General features: G+C 37.1%; 1 protein-coding gene across 2 annotated transcripts; it reads left to right on the top strand.

Annotated features, from left to right (window-relative positions):
- Nucleotides 1–1000: 1000 nt before the first annotated feature.
- Nucleotides 1001–21208, top strand: LOC116292601 (uncharacterized). 2 transcript variants are annotated; one of them, XM_089030375.1, is made up of 19 exons: nucleotides 1001–1229; nucleotides 6453–6685; nucleotides 7525–7668; nucleotides 8164–8337; nucleotides 8764–8871; nucleotides 9418–9486; nucleotides 9958–10161; nucleotides 11031–11255; nucleotides 12146–12215; nucleotides 12373–12459; nucleotides 13134–13281; nucleotides 13370–13496; nucleotides 13803–13910; nucleotides 14325–14468; nucleotides 14553–14888; nucleotides 15468–15773; nucleotides 16324–16704; nucleotides 17390–17482; nucleotides 17972–21208. In XM_089030375.1, the coding sequence occupies exons 2-19, from the start codon at nucleotides 6473–6475 to the stop codon at nucleotides 19679–19681; spliced, it is 4647 nt and encodes a 1548-aa protein (XP_088886501.1). In that variant the 5' UTR covers nucleotides 1001–1229; nucleotides 6453–6472; the 3' UTR covers nucleotides 19682–21208. The 2 variants fall into 2 exon arrangements, with proteins under 2 accessions (XP_088886501.1, XP_088886502.1); XM_089030376.1 differs by lacking the exon at nucleotides 1001–1229 and adding an exon at nucleotides 6134–6154.
- The last annotated feature ends 107 nt before the right edge of the window (nucleotides 21209–21315 follow it).

Below are 21315 nucleotides of genomic sequence, written 5' to 3'. Positions count from 1 at the left end.
AGCCATGTTGAATGATGTTCACTATAGGTGGTTTGTAATCATCTCTACGGGAATAAAAGTAGCAGTCATATATTGGATAACTTTCACTGACGACCATGTATAATCAAGCACGTAGGATATTTTAATGAAAATAAACAAATCAGCACCCATAGAGTATCCATAGCAACAATGCATACTTTCGTAAACTAACCGCTTCAAACAGGAAAGAGCTTAAATTAAACTATCCGGTTAATCCTTTAAGAACATTTTGTCATCGCTCTTACATTAAGGTATTGAATTTAAAATTAACGTATTAACATTTCAGTTATTCTAGACAAATTATACCAATAAAAAGTCAGTTCTTTTTTATTTTGTTGCAAGAACATTATCCATACTCTTCTCCTCCTCGTCCTCCTCCTCCTCCTCCCTTCTTTTTCTTTTTCTCAGTCCTCTTCTTCATTCCTTTTCTCGTTTTCCATTTTTAACCTTAAGTGATAAATTTTTTTCACATAAATAATTCTTTTGATAGGGATTGCAACACCTACTTTTTTTTAAAGTGTGCACAATTGGATGCAGCAATCGAAAGCATGTCTAGACCATGTCAAACATTGTGTATCTTATTCAAAACACTCCAGATTAATTAACAGTTATGTTTACATTCAATTGCAAATGACGTAAAAATAGTTTATTATACTTTGCGTTCTTTTATACAATAACTTTGAGAAACTAGATTTAATACTGAGAAGGAAAAAAAAAAAAAGACATTGGGAATCGAAATCATTGGAGCCAAGTTTTTTTTTACATTTTGTACAAATTTTCTTGGAAAAAGCGTTTCTCTATTTTATGTCGCATGAATGACTTTGCCCATCCCTAAATCAAGGATAAACTTTTGGCTAACTTTGTATTCCACTATTCTCTTAAATCTCACCCAGACAGGTCGAGAAAGTAGAGGCTTTGGTTAGACAAACATCTCGAGGATCAGTAATATTCTAGTGAATTCGAGTTGTCAGATATGCTAATGTGTTGTCGTACATTAAGAGCTATGCTGTCATAAATACAATGCTAACAGCCGACCTAAGCGACTTAAGAAACCATAGGATCCTTAAATTGTTTTAATTACGGCTTCGAAGAGAAACATATGAGAATATAATGGCCTCAAATTGCTTGAATTTGCTGTTTTTCAGGTCCACTGTAATCTTATTTTTGCACTTCTGACTGAAGTCTTGAAAACAAGCTTGAAAAAGTTGAAGGTAAGGTTTTTAAACAAGTTTTTCTCTTTATCTCGTAGAGTCAGCTTCGTTATTCTCGTCGTCTTAAGTTTATAGTGGGTATTTGGCCTAGCTTTAATAGTTTTAAACTAAATTGTAGGACAGACTGGACACGTAACGGGTAAAATTTGAAGGAGAAACTCTATAGCTCGAACCACAATCGACTTAACTGCGTCAGTTTACGAAATTGTGTAAGACTTGAAGGAAAAATGCCCACAAAAGGGATTATAATTCACAAAATAATATGTATTTAGAATTTAGTAGCCAAGAATGTAAAACAATTACAATATCAAGCGATGTAATTTGATCCTAAAATACGAACAAGTTATCAAATATCGACGAAAACTCTTGCCTCGATTTTGAAGTCAGCTTTGATTTTTAATGAGCAGTGTTTGCTTACTCCTCGTGCAATTGTTAAAGCATTCAGTATTTTTTCTTCTAAAAATAGTGTCATTTCTTTACACCATTATAGATTTATCAGACGAGGCTTTATTTTTAAGACGAATGCCTTTACTAAAGCTAATAAATAGCCAAGTACAGTAGTATTAAGTTAGCCCTTGAAAGAGTTACAACGCACGCGAGCTACAACAATGGCAGAATTATTAGAATTATTCAATAATTCGCTATAAACAATACCAAAATTTGTCGACAAAATGCAATATTACAGCCAATTTTGACCAGTTGTTCTCAAAGGTTCGGGAATCTAGGGTAATTTATCTTTAAAGCCAAGAAATTTCCAGCAGAACTACTTATCTCTTTAGATAAGTTTATGTTTGTTATGGCAACTGCTGTCTTCAAATGTGAAAGTCAATGTTGTCACGTCTTAAGCGAGCATCATATGTGCGAAACTACTCTACTTAAAGAAGAAAAATGGCCCGAATTTTACGATATTTTCAGTAAATTTCACTGCGTCTAACTTAATTTTATTTATTTTTTGATTATTTATGAGATTGAGGATTCAGATTATTTCTTCTTTTTTCATTTTTTTTTTTTCAAACGTCATGATGGATAATTCTTGAATCTTACGAAATTGTCCGCTTGTCAATGCAAAATAACGCTGTATTCATTTTCGATTCGAAAACAATCATAAATCTAATCTCTTTTATCCAAAGATAAGATGTATTCCTCTTTAAAACAAGCAATTCAGAGGACTCTTATGATTAGGTGCTCTGCTCATGCTGTGCCTGTATTTTTTAAAAGACATTGTCTTTTGGAATTATATGTCAACGGAGCTTGGAACTCGAGATTAGGGAATCTAAAAACTCTATAAAACTAAGATTCGCCCTTGAGACAACGCTGATCGAGAATTGATCAAAAAGTCTTTGTATGGTATCTCAAATGAATTTTGTGTTTAAACTAGGTACTGAAAATTCATCGTAAAAAGAAAAAAATTAGTTGCCACTTCAAGGAAAAAAAAAAAAAAAAAAAAAAAAAAGAAGGAAAATTAAAACGATTCTTAACAAATACTCTATTTGGCTTTGATGGATTGAAGTGAAGTCAATGCAGAGTATTAATTTACTTAAGTTGCGGGTTTCTTGAGATAAAATAAAAGGAATTTGCTTCATTAGTTTTATTATCAGAGATAGATTATTTTGGACAGTTTGTTCATTGCTTGTACAGAACATACGCAAACCTGCTAATCACGTTCACTGTTTGTTCCATAAGATCTGTAATGACCTGTTTGAAATTGTCGGAAGTCGGAAAGTATTGTGCCTCCTTCTCTCTCTCTCTCTTTCTTTTTTCTTTTCTTTTTTCTTTCCTTTCTTTCTTCCTTCCTTTCTTTCTTCCTTTCTCTCTTTGTTTCTTTCTTCCTTCCTTCCTTTCTTTCTTTCTTTCTTTCTTTCTCTCTTTCTTGATTCAAATGTGCATTTTCTCATAGTGCTAATGAAACGTAAAAAGTGTACAAGGGATTCTGGTATTGATATTGAATGACGTTATATTGCAATGGGCCTTCTATAAATCTTTTTTAAACTATTCATGCTATGCAGCGATGAAACTAGTAAATTATGCCAAATACAACCGTCTTCCGTAACTTAAGTACTAGTATTAATGAGCAAAAAAAATTTTTCAATAGGTTTCATAGAAACACGCTATTTTTTTTAGATCACCAAGGTAAAACAAATGTTCTCAAAATTTCTATTAATCTCTTTCCGTTGCCGTGTTTGCACCATGATTAAAACATGGCCATGGTTGCTATGTTTTTTCCAGACTTAAACTCCACCAATTCCAGTAGGTCAATTAATTCCGCTGCTCATTTAATTTACTAAACTGTTTGGTGAGAGATTTTCCTGTCAGTAGATCTACGTAATTTGTTTTGCTTTGGTCTTGGTTTGCTTGTGTTTTGTGGCTTTGTCAAAATAACTTAGTGTCAGTCGGCATTGTTTAGAGCAGTTTCCGTATTGATGGGAAATATACGTACTGACTTAAGTTTGCAGCACGTACACGGTATGAAATGGCATGCCGTAACAATGAAATGGCTTCCCATAGTCTGTAAGTAATTCGTCCAATCACAGCGCTTAATTTTGCCTACCGTGCGATTCACCTATCGTTTTCCACTCTCACGAAAACTGCTGTCTATCTCTGCAATAGTACCTTTCACAGTTCCCTGCGCCATCTTGAAATGTAGCAGTGCTTTTGCATCGAAGCAAGACGAACGGTGAGCTCGCAATGATAGAGACCTTTTTTCACATCTTGACAATTATTCACGTCTCTATCATTGCAAGCTGCACGCTTCAATGCAAAGGAACGTCTACCTTTCAAGATGGCGCCGGGAACTGTGAAGGAGACTATTGTCGTATTTGACATGTTCGCCTAAACGTCATTGTAAAAATCCATTATTTGCAATAGTTCTCTTTATCAATGATATTTTGCCGGTTGCTTAGAATAGGGTTCATCTCTTTAAAGAAAATGAGCAAATAAAAGCTTAACATATTAAGAGGAAATTTTTTTCAATAATGAGCAATAATGGCAACAAGCGCCAAAAACTAGACTTTCGCATGAGTTTTGATCCCAATTTTCGTTTTGGGTTAACACTCAAAAACCTTTTTAAACAGTTAGAAACTGATGTACTATGATAAAATGCCTGTTTGAAGCGGCATTTACAATTGTACAAAGATATTTTATTGCATTTGTGTTAGATGTTGCTTTGTCAGGCTTTTTTTATAAAAAATATATGGGAAATAAGCAAATGAAGACCTAAACCTCATTTTCGAATAAAATTTTTGCTTTGGGTTAACACTTTGATTCCACTTTCATCGGTCATCTCCACTTCCAAACAAGTTAAACTTTCTGAATAACAAGATTTTAGCCTTGTACAACAGCCTTTCTTCAAGAAAATAGTTTTTGGCGCTGACTGCTTGAATACGAAAAGAATTCTCTCTTAATTCACAACTAGTTTAGATGCATATATTTATTATAGAATTTCCAGATTGATTCGATTATTATGCACTTTAATTAAATCCACGTGCGAGGCAGCGCGCGAGGAATTAGCTGTAGGTATGGTCTATAGGTCAGGCTTGTCTTTCCCGTGATACCTTCGGGCTAAGCACTACACGTTATTCCATATATAATCCGTACATTAATGGCAGATCGGTCTTAATAGACCTATCGCGAATTCGCTTGACTGGTCACGAAACAATGGTTTTAAGTCGAGGTTAAACTTGATGAACAAAATAATCAAGTTCAGTCTCGACTTCAAACCATTGTTTCGTGGTCAGTCAAGCGAATTCGGGATAGGCCATCAGATCCGAAGACCATACGACGCTTCAGTGTAGACTCATGTCTCGTGGGCGGGTTAGCTCATTGGAACCAAAAGTTTTGGAGAGATAACTGGCTAAAATCTAGTGTGAGCTGCGTCGGTGTTTCTACAGTGTAATGAATGAAACAGTAATGATAAAAAGGTAAATTATACACCGTGGAAAGGTAAAAAAAACTTTCTGACGTTTCAAAGTTTTTCAAGTTCTGTCAGTTAACGTTGGTTCGAATCCCACCTACCACACACGATTTTTTAAATTTCTTTTTATTCAAATTTTTAGATCATCAGTTTAAATATGCCCCGAGGTTGTTTCATGGTTCGATAGAAGGATCTTTCGAAGTATTTATCAGTGTAATCAATTATACAATAAAACTATGGAATTTTTAAACCATTAAAAAAATGTCAGTTTGGACATTTAGAGTGTCGAAGTGTCTTTTACTTACTCCTAAACTCTTAGCTGTCGTTGCGAAAATGTGCTTATTTTCTTCAACAATAACTACATTTACTTCCGAACTTTCATCGTGTGTGGCAAATGTCTATTCTCCTTTTCATCAACCTTTCAATTCTATTAACTTTGCCAATCATAAAATAAAGAACTTTTATTTTCTAATCAGTTTAATAAATCTTAACGACATTTTTACCACAACATGTTTTGACTAAGAAACTATAATCCAATAAAAATATTATATTTTTCTGTGCGTTAAAATAAGTGTACGTAGGATAATAATTGCAAACAAACTAAGATCATGTTATCTTTATCAACAGTATTAGTAGAAACAACACACAGTTGCCTCCACTTTGGTCGTTGCCTGTCAGTTGAGATAATTAAAATACTTTGGGTTTTCAAAAGTAACCTACTTTGAATAGGAAGACAGAAAGGAAAATATTAACAATTATCCGCAGTACACTTGGAAGCTCACTTAAAATTGTATATATCAGAGAATTCCGAAGTGCGGTGAGCGACGTCGAGGTATAAGTGAAAAGAAAAGAAAGATTTGCATCTGCCAGTCGTAAACAATAATGAGCTGCTGATCGCCGACTTATGAATCAGTTGACCAAGAAACACGGGAGAGATTGTATCACTCAGAAAGCTCGAACAATCCATACACAAGATCTAAATGTGTCACATCTAACGATTGCCTGACTAGTCAAAGTACGTGTTGCATTTGAGTTTATCTTATTTTGGATTACTTCGAGCCCTGTTTTGAATGACTTTGGCCGGTTGGCAGCTGAAAAAAATATCGAATGACGGCTTATATATAAATAGAGTAACTATTTGCTAGTCAATAGAAAGAAGCCGTAGGTGTTAAGCTCAGTATTAAGATGACTCCTAATAATGTATTGCAAAGCTAATGAGTTTTAGGACTATGTTCAGATAAAGGCATCCTTTTTAAATCCTGTGTTAATAATTCACGTTAATTTTGTCTTAATTTTTAAATACTTGTTTTCAGGTTGGAAATTTTGACTAGAGATGACATCACTGTGGCTTCAATCGTTGCTGATCACGTGTCATTTAATCTGCGTTGCCATAGCAACTAAAACATTGTATATAGGAGGGTTATTTGACTTCAATGCTAATGACGCCCAGAGAATAATTTCTGCCTCTCAGGCAGCCATACAAGAGATTAAAAGCAATTTATTTCTACCGGGATACAACCTGGAACTACTCGTCAACGACACACGGGTAATGTACCATTAAGAATTTGTAATGATAATTTAATATTTCTATTGCGCATGTTCCATTTGTAGACGCTCACATTCGTAATAGTCCCATTCACAGTTCCCTGCGCCATCTTGAAAGGTAGCCGTGCCTTTGCATCGAAGCGAGGCGAACGGTGAGCTTGCAATGATAGACACCTTTCTTAACACTTTAGACAATTATTCGTATCTCTATCATTGCAAGCTTTCCTTTCGTCTCGCTTCGATGCAAAGGCACGGCTACCTTTCAAGATGTCGCAGGGAACTGTGAAGGGGACTATTATAATGAGCATCTTCCATGTTCCATTGAGAGAAAATGCTCCTGTCATTAGTAATCATAGAGAAGGTTTAGTATGGAAGTCTAGCTGTTGTTATGTGACGAAATTGACAACATCTTTGAACCAATCGAGGCGCCCTATAGAGGTTTTGCACCATCACGTGATGGCAGCTATGACAAGGGGCATAACAATAGAGTCTTTTCCCCCTGGGAAACTGAATCCTTTTTAATTTAAATCAGATTAGACCAGAAACAATTATTCCTGCCTTCAAGTGATGGTGCAAAGCCTCTATATTCTCCGCGCTAATCCAATCAAAAGGTTCCCACACGTCACCGTCACAGTCATGCGATACGACACATCTGTACCTAATGTTCCTTAAAGAACATATAACACCCTATGAGTAGTTGGGGCCGCTAAGATTTGGAATTATGGTAGATTAGGACCGTAAAGCTTAGACTTGATAAGTTAGTGGACACTAGAGAAAATTGTTAACGATTTCCGGCTTGATCTAGATTTATTTAATATATATTAATGTTTTGTGTTTCAGGAATATGATTTCACTTCTGCATCAGGTGTCTATAACTACCTGAATAGCGGTCCAAAGAAAATTATGCTGCTGGGACCTGCTGATAATGATATAGCAAAGGCCATAGCACATCATGCTGGGGCGCCATCATATGGAGTGTTACAGGTAAAAATGATGATGATTATGATATTGATAATGATATTGAAGATGACGGTGAAGATGACGATGATGTGATGATGATGATGATAATTGTGATGATGATAAATAATGGTGTTGACGAGGATGATTGTGATGATGACAATGAAGATGAATATGAATATGACGATGATAATAATGGTGAAGAAGATGATGATGATCGATAATGGTGATAAAGATGACGATGAAGATGATGGTTGAGATGATGATAATAATGATGTTGAAGATGACGACGATGATGATGGTGATGATCATGGCGATGATGATAATGATGAGGATGGTGAAGATGATGTTGATCATGATGGTGATGATGGAAAAGATGGTGATGATGTTAAAGATGATGATAATGGTCAAAACGATGTGAAGGTGATGATGATGGTGATCAGTGAAGAAGTTTATGATGATGGTGATAACACACACTTCGATCGATAGCAATGCTGTAATGTTTTTCTTGTTTTCTCTTAGTTTTCCTATGGCACCAACGATTTGTACTTATCCAACTATCGTGGTCTGTATCCATATTTCTTTCGTACATCCATCTCTATGGCAACATTTGATGACCTTAGAATAGCATTCTTGAAATTCTACGGCTGGACAGAAATTGGAATTGTGTATGGGGACAGTATAAACGAAGCGAAGGTACTATTCTTATACAAAAAAAAAAAAAAAAAAAAAAAAAAAAAAAAAAAGTAAAAAAGGGCAAGCATCATCAAATGAAGAATGAGAGACAAAAGCATTATTGGACGTTTTGACGACCCAATGTCTTCATTTTAAAAAATCACTTATTCCCTGATGATAAGTCAGGACCATAGTCAGTGCAAAGATGGCACATCCGTTTTTTAAATGTATAGCTTATTGAAAAAGAAGTAAAAAATATGTTATCTGTATTAACATAAGATTAGAAGACATAATGAATAAGATATATAGAGTTGACAAAATGTGTTTTTGTGATTACCTATCAATTTTCAATGTCAAAATCGTACAAACCCAATAACTGATTTAGCTATTTCCAGTTGAGCAATTATTACCATATTGTCATCGAGTTCCATATTGCTTTTTACTCAGCTTTCAAACAATCTAAAGACTCGCATCGAAAGCCAATCAAGTACAAAAGTTATTGCCGAGATTAGGCTGCAGGCGAATGATCCTGAGAGGGCTGTCAGAACCATTCAGGTTAGTAGATAAGAAAACAGAAAGTTAAAATGCATCTCGTAATGGAATCACTTTTTGGTAGGCGAATCATTTGGTCTTGCAATCATAGGCCTTTTGAAATGATGAACTAAGACCTTTCTGTACTGAACATGATGTATTGTGGTCTAGCTTGGATACAAACATCTTTTGGTCATTGTATGGTTTTGCTTACACCCGAGTTAGACCAGGAGGCACCTTGTTTAATGAACTCAAAAAATGAATATGCTATATAGACCCCTTGCACTGAGTCCCGAGAGGAGTTGTTCTGGGGGACAAAACAAAGGATTTTTTTTCATAAGAAAAGACGGCCTATTATTTTGTCCTCCCAGAACAATTCCTCTAGGAAATCAATGCGAGGGGTCTTTACTGTGACCGGTAACGTTCAAAACGTTTCCTTCACTAAGCGACGCGCGAAAACACGTGTATATTTTTTGCTGCTTTAATGACCGACATACCGATTGGTATATCCAAATATCTCTCGTTAGCACTTTTGCAACCAGCGGTAACAAATTTTTAATTGGTTTACAGGATAAAAATATTCACGTGATCATTGGTCTCTTTCCATTGGATATTGCAGCTAGAAGATTATTTTGTCAGGTAAGTTTGTTGACTCAATGCTGAATTCCGTGAAATAGGAAAACAAAAACAAAAACGGAACACACTCAAGAATAGGATGAGTCGAGAGTCCACAAGACACTTTTGAACTGGTTTTTGTGACTCAGCACTAGAAGGGAAGAAGTCTATAATTGGTGTAGCATAAGCAAAATACTGCGTTACATATATGATGTTCTGTAGAGACATAGCCATGGCCTGTGTGAACCACACTTTTGACATATAATAGCAGCTTGTTATACCAAGAGGTATATATATGATATTCTATAGGCACATAGAGATGGTCTATATATGTATAGACCACACTATGATGTGTAATAGCACCACGATGTGTAATAATCAATTAGCTGGTTTTACTCATGAGGTACCATATATGGTATTCTATAGGCAAGTAGACATGGTCTATGGACCGCACTCATATTAGCTTGTTGTACTGAGGTACCATATATTCTATAGGCACATAGGCATGCTCTGTATGGACCACACTACATATGGATTCTTCAAATGGCAAGAAACAACGGTTGGTGGAATCCTAGACCTGGTGAAGATATTGGTGGCTGTCAAAGCATCGAGATGACTTGTCAGATAAGAAACTACTTTTCTGTTAAACCAGCCAACGAGGATTATGAGAGCTCTAACAATTTCAGTCATTCTAACAAGGTAAGATGTAACATCCGTTTTATGGAACCCTGCAACAACTTCCGGACTCTTCTACGTTAGCTGGGGTACGGATAACCCACACATCGCGCACTGTAATTTAGTTCTGTGTTGTGTTTTACGGAATTAAGGCGAAATAACCGGATACCGAAAAAAAAACTTCCGAACTAAGGGAGACTTTACTCACATCATAGTTAATAAATCTCATATATAATGCCAAGTCCAGGAATTGAGAGGCGAGTGTAGCAATATTCTTGTCTATTCCCACGTATTAGTTACGGTTGAAGATTATGACACTGCTTACCAGGAATCTAAAATCAATATTTTTTAATCTAAAATCAATAATTTCCGTGAGAATGCTAAAAGAAAATAGAAACCATCGAGTAAAGAGAAATTGACACCTATTATTCCAACGCGGCGTTACACAGAGATAAACACATGTGAAGAACTGGGTTTTTAATCACGAGTTTCCACGTAATACTTAGAGAGTTTAAGATTTTCGTTTAAAGCAAACATTAAACGTCAGTTGACCATTAAAAAATCTACAAGTGGCAGATAAACTTGTCTTTGTCAAGAAGGTTTGCAAGAGGTAAAAAAAAAAAAAAAAATCCGCGAATCTTAATCTGCCTATTGCAAACAAGCGAGTCCGCGAGCGAGTGAAGTCACTTTAGTGATATAGTTTTTATTCACGGCTTTATCACACTGATATGGAACCCGACTAAATGTGTAATAAAATCTATATATTTTTAATTTTAACTGTTTTTTCTTATCCTTCTTTTTCTTCTTCTCGTTTTCTCAATCGCAATATTCAATGCTTGGCCAGTGCTATATCATTCATACTTAAATTTATTTTACCTTACTTATTATTTTAGGATACGAGTACCGTAAAGAATAATTTGCGTTCCGAAGGCAACGTCACAACCGTCGATGACGTCATGATGTACGCGTATGACGCAGTGTGGTCTATTGCGCATGTTTTGAAAAACTCAAATGGTACATTAGGAAAGCCACTGGAAAACGTGACATATGGGGACACATCTGCAACTAGTGTGTTTTACCCCGAAGCCTTGAAATTGGATTTTGGATCTCCTAAACTGGTGAGTCAGTGAAACTTCTTATTCTTAATGTAATTTAAATTCATTTTAATTTTTAATTTAATCTTCGAGCAAGGGTGTGCGCTGCTGTTTCTTCTTGCACGTGCAGTTTGTTATTCTTGGATAGCATGCGCCGCTTCGGTGCTGTCACAGCTGTATAGTTATGTATAGTTATGAGAGCCTAGGGTCGCAGGTCTGATTCTAGATTGATGATTTTTGTTGTTGTTGAGAGTTTCGAGAATTTGCCTAGTCTCCAACGCAGCCGCTATTAGTGTCGTCACGCCACGCTCACTCCCCTACCTAGGGGAGTGAAGAGATAACTAGCTAAAAACTAGTGTGAGCTGCGTTGGTGTTTCTAATGAAACAGTAATGATAAAAGGTAAATTATACACCGTGAAATGAAGAAAAAAATTACTGACGTTTCGGACGCTAGTCCTTCGTACTTAGGTGAGTGAGCGTTACGCGACGAAACTAATAGCGGCTGCATGCGTAGGAGACTAGAATTTGCCCAGAAACTGGTGCTTCACAATAGGACACAAGGTTCCCTTCGAGGTACATTGCACCAATTTCCAACCCCTTTAAAAACCCATACCCATGCCACTGGGTGACTAAACAGTGAAATAATAACCACATATGTGATTTGAGTTTGTTTGGTGTGTAGTTCACTCCCTTGCCACGAGGGTTTTCTCCGAGTACTTACTTTTCCTATTATGCTATTTGAGTGTTGTATGTTGTAAATAAAGAATGAAGTGGTAGTGCGTGTGAAGCAGCCCTCACTGAACTACAGTGTACAGGGAGTGATGGTATATATATCAAGTCATAAAATGTAAGATTTATTACATGAAACATAATAGTAATCGGTTAGTAATCGGCGATTTTTATTTCACTTTCAGGAAAAAGTGCGTTTCTACGAAAACGGCGACAGAAAATTTGACATGTCAGTAGAACAAGTCGTCATCAAAGGTTTGCATTCTCTATTTCTTTTTTTCGGCGCAGAAACATGGACTGACAAAGTTGACCAATCTTAATAAATAAATAAAATAAAAAAAAAAACAACAACAAAAAAAAAACAACAACAGATATGCGCCCTTATGTTGCACATGTATTCTTGTTTTATTAGATGAAAACAGTAACCCAGTCAGCGAAGATGCTGGTACATACTCCTTAACTAGTGGATTGTATACTGAAGGAAAAGTGTCATGGCCAGGTAAGATGAAGGCTTTTGACATTTCTTCTGGTGTTTGTGACTCATAAAGTTCAAGACAACGCAAGGATGCGTGAATCGGTTTATAAAGTCTTGGCAGCTCCCGCTCATCAAATTACTAATGGTCAGGACAATCGTTGAATTTGTATTGAAAGCAGTAAGAGGGGTCTGGCATGTGGGGCTTGGGGGCCTCTGGATCCCAGGGTATAAGAGGCGAGAGGCAAATGGCACATTAGCAAGTTCAGTTCTCAAGCATTTTAACTTTTCTCAAGTATTCATTGCTTATTGCTATACACCAATTTCACATTTAATACATACCGCTGTTTTTGAAGACTACAGACTCATTTGCACAGGCTTAGCCTCGTTTATAAGTCAGCTATTCACAGATACCATTAAAAGTCCGTGGGATTTCAAAACATTGGTATTGTTCAAGCTGCACATTCTTTACATTAAAGTTGACATTTGCAAATGATTTACTCTTAAGCGAGGCTAAGCCTGCGGAGATGAGTCTTCAATCTTAAAACACAGCGGTATTTACGGAATGAGAAAAGGGACTATTAAGAATTACCAGTATCGATCAAGCCATACGCTTCATATTAATTTTACCACAATTGGAAAAATAAATCCGTTAAACAAAATTATCAATTTATATATATTCATTTATTTTCCTCGTGAAGCAAACACACCGTACAAGACAATAACCGAGACTCGTGACACTCGTTATATTCACCGTGCCTTGTTCGGTGCCATGATATTCCTGGCCTGCCTGGGCATCCTGTACGCATTGGTGTGTTTCATTGTCGTAGTGGTGTTCAGAAAACAATCGTGAGTAACATTAACTTATTGCAATTGTTCAATCGATTTCTTGATATTATATATTATTATTATATAATATTTTTTGTGTGATTTTCAGCATAATTTGGAACTCAAGTCCTATCATCAACATTATTATAATCTTGGGGTGCATACTAAACTACATCACTATCATACTGTACGCCTACGACTGGACAACCACTGCCAATACTGCAAGCTTTTGCAGGGTAAGTAGACAACCTTAATGCTGATTTGTGTTATTGATGAGCAATATTCTACACTCCGACTGATAACTTATGACTGACGGCAGCGAAATAAAAAACAAATTTTATCGTGCAGCTTTCAACTACCGAGTTTGCAGAATATTAAAAACAGCAGAAACTAAGATGGCTAATAAGAAATACTTTGTTATACCTCCAATATGGCGCAAAATATGCAGACGAAAAATATACTCTCTGAGTAAAAATGGGTTGAACATCCAAAACCGTTGATTATTCACACCTATTTTAGAATACCATATTTATCTCATTAAGGCTCGAGCCTGGACGTTTGCTATTGGGTTCACATTGTCGGTTGGAGGCCTGGTAGCCAAGCTGTGGATCGCTTATTGCGTATTGAGTGAACGCTTTGTTCGACGTTGGGTGAGTTGATTGTACATTTAGTATCATTCTTTGTCATTCTCATTTTTTGAAAATATGATTTATTTCGACTCTGACGACTCTAATGATAAAAGTTGTTAAAGATGGCGTATAAGCAATGCCTGATACATGCATCCGTGGCTCACATTACCGTATTCCCAGATTTCTGTTGAATGAACCAAATCCACTTGAGCGTAATGTTTTGCCCATTTCAGACCACGTGCATTCCACTGAGAGTAGGGATTGTAAGCGTTGTATCCATATTCATGTGTCTTACTTATGAGCAGCGGTTAAACAAAGAAATGATACTATAGGGAATGACAGATGGTCTGAAATAGGGAAACAGTAAATTAGGTTCATTAGATACAGTGGAAGAACGACCATTTCATCTAAACCATTCTTTACGTTTCTTTGTAGAGGAACATTTTAATCTGGATGTTGGCAATCATCCTCTTCTTATTTATCTTGGATTTGATTATCATGGGATGTTGGGAAGGGTTGGATCCACTTTACGCTACGATGGAGACATACAAAGAACAAGAAGAATATAAGTGCTTCCAGGTATGAGCAGGATGAGGTTGAGACTAAGTGAAAATAAATGACGTCTTTATATTTTGGTTAATTGCCAACACTTTTGACTTTCAGCCAATCACAGACAAGACGTTCAACGCCTATTACTACACCGTAGAACATTGTACATGCCGTACTCCGTTGGCATGGTTACTTATCATTCTTATACTCAAGTTCCTGGTGGTGATATTTGGTGTGTTCCTGGCATGGCAGACACGAAAGCTCTACATCAAGTCGTTGAATGATACCCAGTACTGTGCCTTCTGTTTGTTCGTCGTCTTCTTCTTTGTAGTATTTGGTGTCTTGATTGCATTACTTACCACTGGCTTTCCAAACGTGTTCTTTTCTATCGTTGGGATCTTTTTGTTTCTGTGTACTACTATCATCCTTGGACTTCTTTTTATACACAAGGTGAGATCTTCAGGGAATGCTAACAGGTTTTTTGCCTAATATTCCCTTTCACAGTTCCCTGCGCCATCTTGAAAGGTGTTCTTTAAAAAAGGTCTCTATCATTGCAAGCTCACTGTTCGTCTCACTTTGATGCAAAGGCACGGCTACCTTTCAAGATGGCGCTGGGAACTGTGAAGAGGACTATTCCCTTTCACGAATCAAGGGTTATAAGTCAGTAAAAATTGTCATGTCTCTCCCTTGGTTTGGGGCTTTCATTTCGGTTCTCTCCTGTTTTCCTCTCTGCGCAAAACACAACACGCGTACACCATCATATCTGTGAATTATAGCTGCGCACCGACTTCCATCAGGCACTAGTGTGTGGATCAGGCCAGTCTGTCTTTCAGAATATCGATAATTTTTTTTGATAACTTATTGAAATCGTACCTTTTTGCATACCATATATAAGAAGGAACAAATCGTTAGGTTTTTCGACCTCTGATTCATGTAGCTAGGACTTTGGCCATTTATGCTGGTGCAAGTTCGGTGCTTATCTTTTGGGTGTCGGTTTTATCTAACAATTTTATTATTTTTCGTTTCCAGTTGGCACGAGTTGTATGCAAGCCAAGACGTGGTAAACGCATCCTTGTGACGGGAGCTGATTCCGACACCGAATCAACATCCTCAGCAAAAAACTGCTCGTGTTGTGGATTATCTGGTGCCTGTTGCATCGCGTGTTGTGGATGCTTCCCGTGCTGTAACATGTTCTTATGCTGCAGGTCATGTTGTCTGGGCTCTAAGATCCATCCCAGTGAATCCAGTAGTGATGATAAGACGGAGTTCTATATCGCAGGCCACGCTCAGGATAAAGAAGGCCAAATTGCTTATCTATTGAGGAAAATACATGAGGTATAAAGCAATGTTTAGGCTATCTGCTGTTTTATTTGTTGTCATCGACCATATCAAACATTGAGTGTCGTATTTCCCTGTGTCTGTTGTCTGCGAGGCAGACCCACGAGTAACCATCGTCCCCGTATCCTTCCTCGATTTTCAAAAGTTTTTCTTTTTTAACTTGTCTTTTTTTTTTCTTTTCTTTTCTTTTCTTCTTCAAAAATGTTCATGTCGAATTGATCATAACATATATGGAGTGAGCTTTCTCTACTCCAACTTCGACACTAACATATAGAGTAAAACTTGATATGGTACTTGCATGGACATCGACCTTTCTCAAGCGGTAGCCGCTTTGAATGAAAAAAATAGATTTTGTTTTTCTGTCTATCACATTCAAGCACTTCCGGACGAGTAGTAGGTTTTAATACTTGGGAGAATAAACATGGCTGCCACGTGATGAAAGCCCATTGGTGGAAATTCACTACCATAGAAAATCTGCTTTAATAAATAAATATTCTCTATTTAACTTTATACAAGTTTTTGACTGTTTTATTTTGTAAATATCTAGCGGGATGAGGAGCTTGCAAGACTTCGACCCAAACACACCTGTACATCCATGTGGACCCAGACAAACGAAGACGACATGGAAGAATACCTGAAACGTGAAGACGGCGATGGAAGCTCCATGGAGAGCGACAACAGCGAAGGGAGTCTGGATAGTAGCGGAAAGAGGCGGAAACGGAAGCGGAACAAATTCAAGATTTATAATCATGGAGCGGATTATTCGCATGTACAAAGTAAAGTTGATACAGGAGTTACTAAATCCCCCGCGAAGTCGCCGAAAACCAAGCGAGCGCACGACGAGAAGTATTATTTGGGTGTCTGGAAGTCGAATGGTGGAAAACCCTCTGATGAAGAGATCGCAAAACTTCGAGCACAACTCAAGGAGGTCCGTAGGGAATGTATATAAACGTATAACTTATAATTTACAACTATAACGCGAGGGGCTCTTCCTCGAGGTTCTCCCCACGCGCACTACCACAACATTCAGCATTTGCAACTGACACAAAACACACAAAACACAGCAAAATAGAGATAATTAAGGTCAGTCAAACAAATTTCATACATTTTGGGGAGTCAGGATGGCGTGGTGGTAAAACGCTCGCCTCTCACCTCTGAGGTCCGGGATTTTAATCCCGGTCACCCCACGTGAGCTGAGTTGGTTGGTTCTCTTTCTGACTTCGAGGGTTTTTCCGGTCCTCCGGTTTTCCCCTTCGTCTCAAAATCAACCCTAACCAATTCAAACTGGTTATAGCTGTGCTCCGGGGTCATATGGACCATACAGCGGCTGCCAGAGGCGCCTTTTCAGTTCGACCCCGTTGAGCTGCGCCACTGCTGTACTTGCGAAGGTGATAAGCGATGACAAGTTCTTTTTTTCAGTTTTTTTACATGAAGCTCAGTCGTGAACCGAACTCGAGGCATGAACAACACCGCCTGCCGCCACCCATGCTCTCCAAAGAAAACCAAATATAAAGATAATTATTAAATTATTATTAACATAAATACTAAACATGCATTTAAACAAAGATGGTATTCATCGTTTCTTCTGTTTTGTTTTTATTTAATATTAATAGAGAGACAAGGAAATCGAGAAACTGAGAAATGAAAAAGAAGTACAGACGTCAGTAGTGATTCACCAGCCAAACAGTCTATCTAACAAAGTAGAGGTAAGTCATCCATGATCAGCTGTAAAAAAGATGGGTCTCTCTGCTTACACGATGTAAATAGCGTTAGAGGATTCGCCTTTTACCTCTGAGGTGTCGAGTTCGATTGCATTCGCAGTTCCCGGCGCCATCTTGAAATGTAGCCGTGCCTTGGCATCGAAGCGAGACGAACGGTGAACTTGCAATGATAAAAACATAAAGGTGTTAAAAAAGGTCTCTATCATTGCAAGCTCACCGTTCGTCTCGCTTCGATGCAAAGGCACGGCTACATTTCAAGATGGCGTCGGGAACTGCATCGAACTCGGACTTCGATTTGTGACATGATTAGATAATATGAGATGTTGGTTGAAGGCTACGTTTGTTTTGAACTGGACATAACCTTTAACAACACAAATCAACCCCAGAAAACATAGACATTATAGAATAGGCGTTTTTAATACGAATAAGCATTACATCCTTCGCTAACTTTTTCGCGTGCTGTTTTGTTTGCAGATTGTCAACGAGCAAACTCCAGACACCCACGAGAAACAGTGTCAGACGGACGATAGTCTTCTATACATTGAACAGTCTCCACGTGACAAACCTAATGAGGTTGTGGTAGTCATGGAAACACCAGTGAAAAAGGAAGAGTCCCCACGTGAAAAACCAAATGACGTCATCGTAGTTATGGAAACACCGGTGAAGACGAAATCGTCTCCAAGTAAAAAGCCTGCCAAAGGAAAGAAAAATGCAAAAACGGAACCTAAAGAAAATGTCACTGTGGTAGAAGTGAAAAGCAAGAAGAAAAAGAAAAAGAAAGAAGCAGAACCAGTTGTAAAATCCCCAGATGAATGGCTCTTTGGGAAATCTGACGACGGAAAGGAAAAGCAGGTTGAGAAGAAAGATGTGAATGTAATCGTTGTGGCGCAAACAGCAGTGGAAGAAGAGAAAAAGGATGAGCCTGTGATAGAAGAAGATAAGAAAACAACTGTTGTTTTCATTCGACCTGAAGAATCAAAGAAAAAAGAGGAGGATAAGAGACAGAGCCATGATGGAAGTGTTACGAATGTTATCATAGTTAGACCTGATGACGCACAAGGAAACGAGGAAAATAAAGATGATGAAGAGAAGAAAAAGAAAGAGGAAGACGAAACAAGAGAGGAAGAGAAGAAAAGAAGGGAAGAGGAGCAAAGAATAGGAGAAGAAAAACGACAAGATGAAATGAGGAAAGGGGAAGAGAAAAGAAAGGAAGAAGAGAAACAAAAAGAAGAGGAAAAACAGAAAGAAGAAGAAAAACGAAAAATGGAAGAAAAACTAAAAGAAGAGGAGGAAAGGAAAGAGGAGGAAAGAAAAGAAGACGAAAAAAGAAAAGAAGAAGAGAAACGAAAAGAACAAGAACTTAAAGAGGAAGAAGAAAGAAAAAGAAAAGAAGAACCGGAAAGAAAACAAGAGGAGGAACGAAAGAGACAAGAAGAGGAAATGAAAAAAGAGGAAGAAGAAAGGGAAAAAGAACGAAAGGAACAAGAAGAAAAACAAAAAGAAGAAGAGAAAAAGATAGACAAACCCAATGAAGACATTGATGATGAAGAAACCATTCCAATAAGACCACCTCAAAACACTCCTGCTAGTGTCGATGGGCCCCAAGAAGAGGACAACAAGAAAGACGACCAGAAGAATAAAGATGATGCAATAGAAGAGGAAGGAGATAGAGAACCCGAGAAAGATGATGACGATAACGAGAGAGAAGGCGGTGATGATAAAGATGACGATAAAGTTAATGGCAATGATGACAAAGATGATGACAAAGATGATAATGAAAACGAAGATTACGATGATTATGATGCAAGCGGCACTGACGATGGAGATGGTGATGATAATGATACTAAAAATGAAGAGGCACCAAGTGACCAGAAAGGGGACAAAGAGGACAAAAAAAATTCTACAAAACCGAAGAGAAAACCAAAGAAACCGATTGGTGGTAAACTGAACTGGAATGCAGCATCCAAAATCGACACCTCTAGCGGATACAAGAAAAAACCTCGCTCCAAAATCAAGTCGTACAAGGTCGATTATTCCCACGTAAAGTCAAAATATTCCTACGGTGTTACAAAGAAGGATCAAGATGAAAAGAAGGAAAAGGAAGAGAAAGAAAAAGAAAAGAAAAAGAAAGCAAGTATCAAAGGAAAACGATGGAATCCCAACAGCACGAATACCAAGAAGTAACTGGTTGAACTGGAGCCCTGCAACGTAACATTGTTGAAGGAATAAAAGACGTAGGAAAGGAAAAACACGACATAACGTTATGAATAAGATTTAGAACAGGCAAACGTGTGTGGTATGTGTTGTCATAAATCACATGCCTTGACCAATAAGAAAACTGGATTTAAAAGAGATATAATTCACGTTCACCGATCTTGAACTAAAATAAATGAAAATTTCCGAAACATCGATGGAAGCGAGAAAGAACAAAATATAACATAAACGATGTAATTCATGAGGAAGAAAATGTATGAAAATAATGTGGTGGAAAAAGTGGGAAGGACATTAACAGCCGATAGTTTATTGCACCATTTGCCAGCGCTTTATTGAAAGAATTTACAACCAACGTCTTAAATATCACAGTGCAATTGTTTGGAAAAACAAAAACTGATTTGCATTCAAACGGATGAACACTGTTATGGACAAGAAAAAAGGAATACAGACGTTGGGCATTTAGGAAAAAAAGTTTTCTTCAAGAAAAGCTGATGTAATTAATAAGTAGAACTTAGATTTTGGAAGGTATTATTATAAAGGACTTTTGTAAGGAAAACCTATGGAACAATGAAATATGCAGATATTGGCATATAAATATTCAATGAAGATGTCCCATATTGACATTTATGTATTCTTAGTATTTTTTGACATTACAGGTCCAAAAGAGTATCCGTTGTACATTTGTAAAGCATGTTTTTTTATATCAGAGTGTAATTTAATTGCACTATAAATGTTCATATGAGTTTTAGATACATCCTTTTCACATTAGAAACTTAAGGAAAATGTAGTAAAAATAAAATTAGAAATGAGAATTGAGAATTGAGAAAGGAAATATAAGTAAGACAAAGAAAGGAAAAAAAAGAAAAGAAATGAAAGGAAAAATGGAGAGGAGAGGAGAGGAGCCTGGAACAGGTTCCACTTGACGTCGTTTCCTCTTTTCCTGCAAAATGTTTATCTGCTGAATCTAATGCATCCTCAGAAGTTGTCACTCATTGTGAGAATGACAGAATTCTACCCCTGGGTTCCAGAGGATGCAAAATGTTTATCAGCTGAATCCAATGCATCCTCAGAAGTTGTCACTCATCATGAGAATGACAGAATTCTACCCCTGGGTTCCAGAGGATGCAAGATGTTCATCAGCTGGATCCAATGCATCCTCAGAAGTTGTCACTCATTATGATAATGACAGAATCCTACCCCTGGGTTCCAGACGATGAATTAGTTCAAGTTTTAAATAGGATTCTTTCCATCTGACAGAAAACGGTGGTCAGTGTTTTAACACCAATTTGATCAGATAATGAGATTCAAAGACTTTTTTCAGTTGATTGAAAGCCAGCAACTAGCAAATATCTATCTTATACTGTATAGTGTATCTCAGTAGCTTTAACAACTATTTCAAATAGTTTAGTGCATAAATTTTACATATAAATGTGAATAGTGAAAATTTTCTTACATGTATTTAAATGTTCTTAATAAACATTCTCCATAACTTTCAAATGTCTTTAATTTGATATAAATTTGCCTTTAGTCTATTCAAAAGATGTCCCTATAGAAATTAATGGATGGGACGAATAGTTGTGGTGGATAGGTGGATAGGATAGGAT

The sequence above is a fragment of the Actinia tenebrosa genome, unplaced genomic scaffold (genome assembly GCF_029948245.1).
Source record: "Actinia tenebrosa isolate PJP-AT-01 unplaced genomic scaffold, QUT_ActTen_1.0 PGA_scaffold15__27_contigs__length_11533743, whole genome shotgun sequence".
NCBI lineage: Eukaryota > Metazoa > Cnidaria > Anthozoa > Actiniaria > Actiniidae > Actinia > Actinia tenebrosa.
Note: the sequence above shows the minus strand (reverse complement) of the source record. Positions and strands in the feature narration are given on the sequence as shown.

Coding starts and splice junctions, on each gene's coding strand:
- LOC116292601 (XM_089030375.1), top strand. CDS start 6,473: ATGACATCACTGTGGCTTCAATCGTTGCTGATCACGTGTCATTTAATC. Junction 8,338..8,763: donor ACAGTATAAACGAAGCGAAG/GTACTATTCTTA, acceptor CTTTTTACTCAG/CTTTCAAACAATCTAAAGAC. Junction 12,216..12,372: donor AGAACAAGTCGTCATCAAAG/GTTTGCATTCTC, acceptor TTGTTTTATTAG/ATGAAAACAGTAACCCAGTC.